The sequence below is a fragment of the Grammomys surdaster genome, unplaced genomic scaffold, assembly GCF_004785775.1.
Source record: "Grammomys surdaster isolate TR1022 unplaced genomic scaffold, NIH_TR_1.0 194, whole genome shotgun sequence".
Lineage (NCBI taxonomy): Eukaryota > Metazoa > Chordata > Mammalia > Rodentia > Muridae > Grammomys > Grammomys surdaster.
In genome coordinates, this window is record NW_021604639.1 from 7,156,045 (window position 1) to 7,164,973 (window position 8,929).

Sequence of the window (8,929 nt, forward strand, 5' to 3'; positions counted from 1 at the left end):
GAAAGGTTTTATTTGGCTTATACTTCCATATCATTGTTCATCATGGAAGGAAGTCAGGACAGGGACTCAAGTAGGACAGGAACCTAAGGGCAGAAGCTGATGTAGAGGCCATGAAGGGGTGCTGCCTCCTGGCTTGCTCCTTAGGATTTGTTCAGTTCAGGTTTCTTACAGAACCTAGGACAACCAGCCCAGAGACGAAACCACCCAAAACACGTTGGACTACTCCACATCAATCACTAATTAAGACAATTAGCTGTATCTTATAGAGACATTTTTCTCAGTTGAGGTTTCCTTCTTTCAGATGACTCTTGTCAAGCTTTATGTCATGTTGACATAAAACTAGCCAGGACACTAGTCATTCTGCTTTTTTTCCCTTTGGATCTTCCCTGAATGTCACTGGAAGGTCTGATGAGTCAGCCAGTCTGTTAATGGATCTGTGCCCTGTCCCTCCAGCTCACTTGTCTGTTTGCACACACACACATCCTTTGAGAAGTGCTTGCGTACTCTACAGCATTCATCTGTTGCTGCCTATTGGCTGCATTTCTTTTGATTCCTCCATGTTGATGTGACTCCCACTTCATCACATAATACTTCAGAGTACAGTTCACAAGCCAGCTCTGTACCACTGTGTCCTGCAAACACTGAGTACTAAGGATGAGTTTGGAGAGGCAGTGTGTACAGAGTACCCATGGTGGGGTATTAGCTACCAGCACGGCACCCCTTTCTCTCTGAGTGGCACACAAGTTCCCAAGCATGGCAGTCCTTCCAGCAGTGGTGTCTCAACCATGCTGTTACGACTCACAGCAATGCGCTGCCTAGGTTAATGAGATCTTTTGGTTTTTTGAGTGCACACTGTAAGAAGATGCTCATCAAAGCAGAGTGAAATCATTTCACATTCCTATGGGATGAACCCAAAGTTGAGCTGTCACTGGCCTGCCATTTCTTCAGTCTCTGTTCTGTTTTTGTCCCTGGATTTCTTTTTGATAGGAACAGTTCTGGGTCAAATATTTTGAAGGTATGTGGGTAGCCCTATCCTGCTACTGGGGGCCCTGTTTCACTACTGGAAGTGATCTCTTCAGGTACTATTTCTCTACTGTTAGGCATTTTGGGTAAGGTCCTAGGAGCCTCTCACAATCCAGGTCTCTGAGATTTTCTAGGGGTTCCCCACACCCCCTATCCTCTACCCCTGGCAGCCACATTGTTGCCGCCAGCATCTACAGACGACCAGGTTCACCTGAAAGAGAGGCTGGGAAGGGACAGGAGTGTGGGAAGAGATGAAGCCAGGACAAAGGTTTCTGATCGAGCCTCAATGCTTTAATGTTCAGCTTTCAATTTAAAGGGGGTAACCCACCCCCACCCCCAGACTTCCTTCTGGCTTCATCCAGCTGGGGGTGAGGGAAACCATCCTGCTGGAGGTGAGAGGAATCCATAGGTAATTGCGGGCCGGAGATGTCTCAAAGCAAGCTCAGCAGGCAGTCTATTCTTCTCAGCTCGTGTACCAGGCTACAGGCAGACAGAAAAGTGCCAAGGCCAAAGCAAGCACTGCCTCGCCAAGGGCAGGAAATGCCTATGGCCAGAGTCCTATTGTTTGGTCTATTGTGGTAAACAAGGTCCCTGCTCAAGGCTGGGGGAAGGGCACACCACATATTTCTATTCATTCTCCTGGCCAGGCTTTGGGCTTCTGTCCTGTCTTCCCCCATACCTAATCCTGTACCCCCTTACCCTTACCCCTCTTCTCTTCCACCCAGGTTCCTCCCTCCTTCTGCCTCCCATGATTATTTTGTTCCCCCTTCTAAGTGGGATTTAAGCATCATCACTTGGACCTTCCTTCTTTAACTTCTTAGGGTCTGTAGGGTATATGATGAGTATTCTGTACTTTTTTAGCTAATACCCTCTTATTAATGAGTACATACCATTCCATGCATGTCCTTTTAGGTCTGGGCTACCTCACTCTGGATGATATTTTCTAGTTCCATGATATTTTCCATAGAAAATATCCATTTTCTACTTCAAATGGATATTTGCCTGCAAAATTCATGATGTCCTCGTTTTTAATAGCTGAATAGTATTCCATTGTATAAATGAATCATATTTTCTGTATCCATTATTTGATTGAGGGATGTCTGGGTTGCTTTTAGGGTATGGCTATTATTGTTAAATAAGGCTGTTATGAAAATAATGGACCACATGACCTTGTGGTATGGTAGAACATCTTTTCGGTATATGCCCAGGAGTGGTATGGCTGGGTCTTCAGGTAGAACTATTTCCAATTTTCTGAGGAACTGCCAGATTGATTTCTAGAGTGGTTGTACCAGTTTTCAATCCCACCAGCAATGGAGCAGTGTTCCCTTTCTCTACATCCTCACCAGTGTATGCTGTTTCTTGAGTTTTTGATCTTAGCTGTTCTGACTGGTGTGAGGTAGAATCTCAGGGTCATTTTGAAGTGCCTCTCAGCCATTCAAGATTCCTCTGTTGGGAAATTTCTGTTTAGCTCTGTACCCTATTTTTTAATTGGTTTATTTGGTTTTTTGGAGTCTTAACTTATTGAGTTCTTTATATATTTTGGATATTAGCCCTCTATTGGATGTCAGGTTAGTGAGGACCTTTTCCCAATCTGTAGGTTGCTCTTTTGTAATTCCACTAAAATCAGGGTTAAGACAAGGCTTCCTACTCTCCCTATCTATTCAAGTACATCTTCTTATACTTGAAGTTCTAGCTAGAGCAATAAGACAACAAAAGGAGACTAAGGGGATACAAATTGGAAAGGAGGAGTCAAGCTATCACTATTTCCAGATATTTGTATATGAGAGTATACATAAGGGACTCCCAAAATTCTTCCAGAGAACTCCTACAGCTGATAAACAACTTCAGCAAAGTGGCTGGATATAAAATTAAATCAAACAAATCAGTAGCCTTACTTTATACAAATAATAAATGGGCTGAGAAAGAAATTTAGAGAAACAACACCCTTCACAATTGCCAGAAATAATGTAAAATATCTTGGTGTAACTCCAAGCAAGTGAAAGACCTGCATGACAAGAACTTCAAGTCCCTGTAGAAGGGAATTGAAGACCTCAGAAGATGGAAAGATCTCCCGTGCTCATGGATCAGTAGGATTAACATAGTGAAAATGGTCATCTTCTATATCCCCCGGAACTCCTGGGGACTGGACCACCAACCAAAGAGTACACATGGAGGGACTCATGGCTCTGGCCACATATGTGGCAGAGGCCTTGTTGGACATAAGTGGGAGGAGCGGCCCTTGGGCCCGAGGGGGTCGATGCCCCAGTGTAGAGGAATGCCAGGGTGGGAAGGGCAGGAGTGGGTAGGTGGGGGAGTACCCTCATAGAAACAGGGGGGGGGGGGGGGGGGGGGGGGGGGGGGAGGGGGGGGAGTCCCCTCATAGAAACAGGGGGGGGGGGGGATGGGAATAGGGTGTTCAGGAGGGGAGACATGGAAAGAGGATAATACATGAAATGTAAATAAAGAAAATATTCAATAAAAGAAAAAGAAAAAAGAAAACAGCCATCTTACCAAAAGCAATCTACAGATTCAATGCAATTCCCATTAGAATTCCAATACAAGTCTTAACAGACTTGGAAAGACCAATTCTCAACTTTCATGTGGAAAAACAAAAAACCCAGGACATTGAAAGCAATTCTTAACAATAAAAAGAACCTCTAGGGGAATCACCATCCCTGACTTCAAGCACAAAAAACCCCCACATGGTATTGGTACAGAGACGATAGGTAGATCAGTGCAATTGAATTGAAGATCCAGAAATAAAACCACACATCTATGGACATTTGAATCTTTGACAAAGAAGCCAAAACCATACAGTGGTAAAAAAAAAGCATCTTCAATAAATGGTGCTGGTCTGACTGGCGGTCTGCGTGTAGAAGAATGCAAATTGATCCATATTTATTACCCTGCACAAAGCTCAAGTGCCCTTGGATCAAGGACCACAACATAGAACTAGATATACTAAGTCCAGCAGAAGAGAAAGTGGGAAATAGCCTCACGCCAAAGTTTTAATCAGACATTCAGCGTGGTGAATTACTCATGTATGTCCTAAAGTTACTATTGCTATATAAAGTGTGCTTTTGTGACGAGACTGAAGACAGTGTGTGTTACTTTATTATTCTGAAAGTTTTTTTTTTTCTCAAGAAAAGTAAGAAGTTCTAAGTTAATCTTTGTGGTCCTAGATCTATGTCGAAAATTATATGTAGAATTATCTGAAAAACATTCAGGTTTGCTGGGATTATAGATTTTTGCGGGGGGAGCTGGATTTATTCTTTCTTATAGCGATATGTGAAATAGGTTTATTTTAAGATTAATGAATAACATATAACCTGATTTTAGACCTGTAACACTTCTTCAAATAAGTGTAATTTTAGTGTCCTAGCCTCACAGCTAGACAGTGCTGGCATCCTCTTGTAGCTGCTTTCACCTGATTAGCTCTAAAGACAGAAACCAAAACAGAGCTTGTATAGGAAGCTTGTTTTCTTCATTACTGGGTTTTGAACCTGGAGTTCTCACTTCTTCTAAGTATTTGCTCTACCACTGAGTCACACTCCCAGCTCTTTAAATTTTACTGCCAGACAGCTGGACAGCTGGACAGTGTCGTATTAAGTTGCCTGGGCTGGTATCAATCTCCTCCATGAGCCCCCTAAAGTAGCTAGGTTACAGATGTGTATGCCACATGTCCAGTGAAAAGGACAGCAACTTTAAACTGTTTTATTTTGGGGATAGTGTAGGTAGCATCCCCAAGTGTTTCAGGGATGCAGCTATGAGGACTGTTAAGAAGAGCTGCAGGGTCAAAAGGTCCTGAGGTCCAGTGATTTCTGATCTGTATGTTACATGTATGTTGAGATTTTGCTTTTACATTATTCATTTAAGAAATGTCACTAGCATGTACAAGTGTTTAATTATACTTCAGGAATAATGCATTAATTTTGTTCTGTGTGTTCCTTCCTAGGGTCACAGACGAATGGTGTGCTGCTCGGCATGGAGTGAAGACCACCCCATATGCAATCTGTTTACCTGTGGGTTTGATAGGCAAGCCATTGGGTGGAACATCAATATTCCTGCATTGTTACAAGAAAAATAAGTCACTGATGTTCCTTAGCTCTAAGTTTGCCATGGACTTTTGATTCATGCAGGCTCTTCTGCATATTAATCAGCCATTATAGTGAGAGTTTGACCCTGGGAAGGGTGCCTTGTATATGTTCTTCTCACCTTGTGCCCAGCTTGCATGAAGTGTACAGAGAGATGTGTGATTGTGTCTTTTATTTTTGTCTTGTGTATATTGGCATCCTCTGGTCAGTAGAAGTGAAGCTCACCTCCCATGTAGCATACAGAATGCTTTGAGTTGTTGACCTGACAGATGAGCAGTAGGGCATTATATTACAGTGTAAGAATCAAATGTGAACTGTGTATCTGTTGTGAGCATAAACAGTCTGTTACGTTGTCTGGAGGAACTGTATAACTACCTTGTCCTGGGAAGACTGCACAGCTCATTTGCATTGGCTAGCAAGAGGCAGGACTGACAGAGATTTCATACTTGGTTTATGTGAAGTTGTAGAATGTGCTGTTGTGTAATTCCATTTCAACTCTTACTTCTGTTCCAGTTCTGTAAGAGTAACCTGGATTTGCAACATTTGTGCAGAATTTCTTTTGAGAAGAAAATGTTTCTGCTATTTTATAGAAAATGATTTCAATCTCTTGAGGTCTCATACAAGCAAATTTTAAAATACGATTATTCTAATCACTGATTTAGACATTAAACAGAATTCAAAGCACTTTAATTTATAGCTGTGGTTATAAACAGTTTCTAGAAGTTTCAAATGATTTATCCATTGAATGTGACTTGACCTTTATACAAAGGCCCTGCTACCTGAAGACAAAATATTATTTATTTTCTACATCTTTGGTTTTCATATTTCTATGGGTTCGTTTCCTTGGTGGTGTTTGAGAGCCAAGAATGCAAATAAATGAGCACTACCTCAAAATAAATATCGGGAAACCTTTGGAGTCTCACTGCTGCATGGATAAAGCACTTGATTTAAAGCTGGAATATTGAATTCAAGGTAGAAGGCAAGAAAAACAACCATACCCTATGTACCTTGAAGGTGAAACGCTTTCTAGGTAGCCTGGGAAGGTGACAGCCATGGCAGATAGTTCATAGGCAACCAGAAGTGCTTGTCTTGAACAGCTTGGAACCTCTCAGCGCCAGTCCTTCTACTGCACGAGTGAGCCTTTTGTTCTCGCCTTCTAGAGATTACTGTTCACCTGATGTTTGTAAGTTTGTGTTTCTTACAGAGTTACAGTTTTGATAAAGAGACATCTCAGTTACTGCTCCTCGTACATTAATTCTTTCCATACTGCTCTTTGGAGAGTGACCATTTAGGGAGAAGAGAAGAGGTAATACACTGTTAGTGGTACCTCCCTTCCCACCCCTCTCCCAGCCCCTGGCTTTCTCTTTGGGCCGCATAGGAGGGCACCTGAACTGGTAAGTGGTAAGAAGCTTGGTGTAAGATATGTAATGTGCATAGAACATTTGGGTGGCACGTTCCAGGAGTGAGAATTTGGTTATTGGCGTCTTTGACTTGGGCACCAAAGTTGCTGATCTTAGGAACTTTGTATCTGACTTGTTTAGAGAGATTCTTTGAGTAATTTTGTGTTTTTCAACTTAAGAAAAAAGAGGTTGTATTTTTAAAGTCTGACCATTTCTGATGAGGAGTCTCACCATGGTGTGTTTGAGAGCTGAGTCAGGCTGCTCACGGTAGTTGACTAAAATGTTAGAGCCAGCTCTGGCTGTCTTGAATGTATTTTGCTTGATGGTGGAGTACTGTGTGATGATGTTCCTGGTGGCCAGCTTGACTTTACAGCCACACAGGTTTCCATATCCTCTCCATTCTGCTCTATTCACAGAGTTGTTAATGTCAGTGGCAAGCCATGTTCTTATGTTCTTTGCATCTTAATCTGAAAGTCTAGGTATAGTGAGGAACATTGAAAAAATGTATGCAAATACAAACAGCAAAATCAAACATGACACCTACCAGACACAACTTTGGAGCTTTAAAAAGTCTTTATTGGTGATCATCGACTTGTATACAGACTAGTGACCTTCACTGCCAATGGCTGCTTATTTTCTTTGGCTAACTGGAGGGACCAGCCTCCGACACAGAAGTGAGGCTCCCCACTCATTTCCACGAGGGCAGAAGACCCTAATGGTGCTCGAAGAGAGTGCTCAGGAGCAGGATGTGACTTACAGTAGCTGCTGTTTGTCATCTGTTCTCACCTATCGCTGCTGTGACCACAGTGTTATCTTCAAGAGTCTACGATTGTCATGGGCTTGAGCTCATGGATGTTTGCAGGCCTGTACATGTGGCTAAGGGTAAGTCATGCTGCCAGCCACGAGGAATCTTACATTAGAAATAGTGTTTGGGATTAGGAACACTATTAATGTGCTGGAGTGTCCAGATTTTCATTTAATAATGGAGGGGAAATATGTGGCTACTAAATGTGCATTAATACAAAATTCCCCAAGAGATTTGTTGGACAGAATATCCCCGCCCCCACTGTAACCGAAGCATACCAATTTCTGTAGAGTCAAAAAAGCTTTGTACATATTTGGGAATCTGAAGACTATGTAAATCATTCGTTACTTAAATCTGTGAAAAAAGGTTTTTTTTTTTAAATTTTTTTTGAGGGAAAAGTGCATTTATAAGTGTTCTGTGGAATCAGTTATCTTTACTGTATCGATGTAACTGTTTGTAAATGTTCAGTGTCTTCATTGAAATACGAAGTTCATTAAAACATCTGTGTTCCATAATTACTAGTATAAAGATTTATGTTATTGGGAGTCTTGTGTTCTTACTCCTTCCCTCATTGTTACTTTGTAAAACATTGTTGAGTTATAGAAATATCGTAGCTGTCTAGAAATTGAGTGAATTACTTACAATGCCTGTTTGAAAATATTTTTAGCTTAGACTTAAAACCCAGTTATAGTTTTTATCCCTTTATTTTGCAATGGAAAGACTAGCACTAGTAAGAGTCTACCAGACTCTCCTATAGCATAGGATCCATAGATTTTGGTTTTTGCAAATAAGTTAGGATTTAAAAAAAAAAAAACAACTTTCAAAACTGGGAGCATTTCAATTATGCACAGAAAGCATGGGCCATGTTGTGGAAAGGAACTGAAAATGAAGTCATGAAGGTTGAAAATGAAAATGAAGATGAAGGTTTAAATTTAGCTTCATTAAAATAGCTTTTGTTAAGCAGCTTTGGTCAAATTGACAGTAGATTGCAGGGATCTTTGGCATGCTGAGCATTCTGTGTGAAAGAAACAAGAACAGTATTTTAGGGACTCTTGACTTGTGGGCCTAGATAGAGAGGCCTTCAGGAGCTTTATCCCATCGTTTAGCCTAGAAACCTTCCTTAAGGTGACGTTTAACCAACGCCTAAATGTTATAAATAGATAGGGAGCTGCAGGACCATTTCCCGTAGGTAGGTTGCTGCATGCAGAGGTGGCAAGAGGACCTTGGTGGGATGCAGGACCACAGTGTGGCCGTGCCTAGGGTGAGGGTGGTGGCCTGGGGTGAGGTGCCATCTCATTTATAGGCCTTGGTCTGAAGTGTGGATTTCATTCCCCATCTGTCGCTTCTTCATGGAGAGGGGGTTGAGGCTTATTTGGGGGCTAACACAGGTACTTCTTGCAGGAAGGAAGCATTACTTCAGCCATAATGCAGAATGTATCTGAAGAACTGCCTGTTCTAGCTTCGTGAACACATTTGTCAGGGTCTCTAAGATGTTTAAGATACTGATGGTAAGGATTTCCCCTTTAAAAACAATACATTAGGGAATTTCAGTCATGTGAGACATTTAGTTAGCATTTCTAAATTATTTTGACCTCTTAACTCACAGA

The 8,929-nt window shown here is 41.7% G+C and overlaps 1 protein-coding gene across 3 annotated transcripts in view; it reads left to right on the forward strand.

Annotated features, from left to right (window-relative positions):
* The window catches only part of Wdr37 (WD repeat domain 37), a 61,546-nt gene extending 53,679 nt beyond the window's left edge, over positions 1-7,867 (forward strand). For all 3 annotated transcript variants that reach the window (XM_028769910.1, XM_028769909.1, XM_028769908.1), the window contains one exon: positions 4,979-7,867. In XM_028769910.1, coding sequence (XP_028625743.1) covers positions 4,979-5,110 — 132 coding nt within the window. In that variant the 3' untranslated portion in view covers positions 5,111-7,867. The remainder of the gene's footprint in view (positions 1-4,978) is intronic.
* Positions 7,868-8,929: the final 1,062 nt, after the last annotated feature.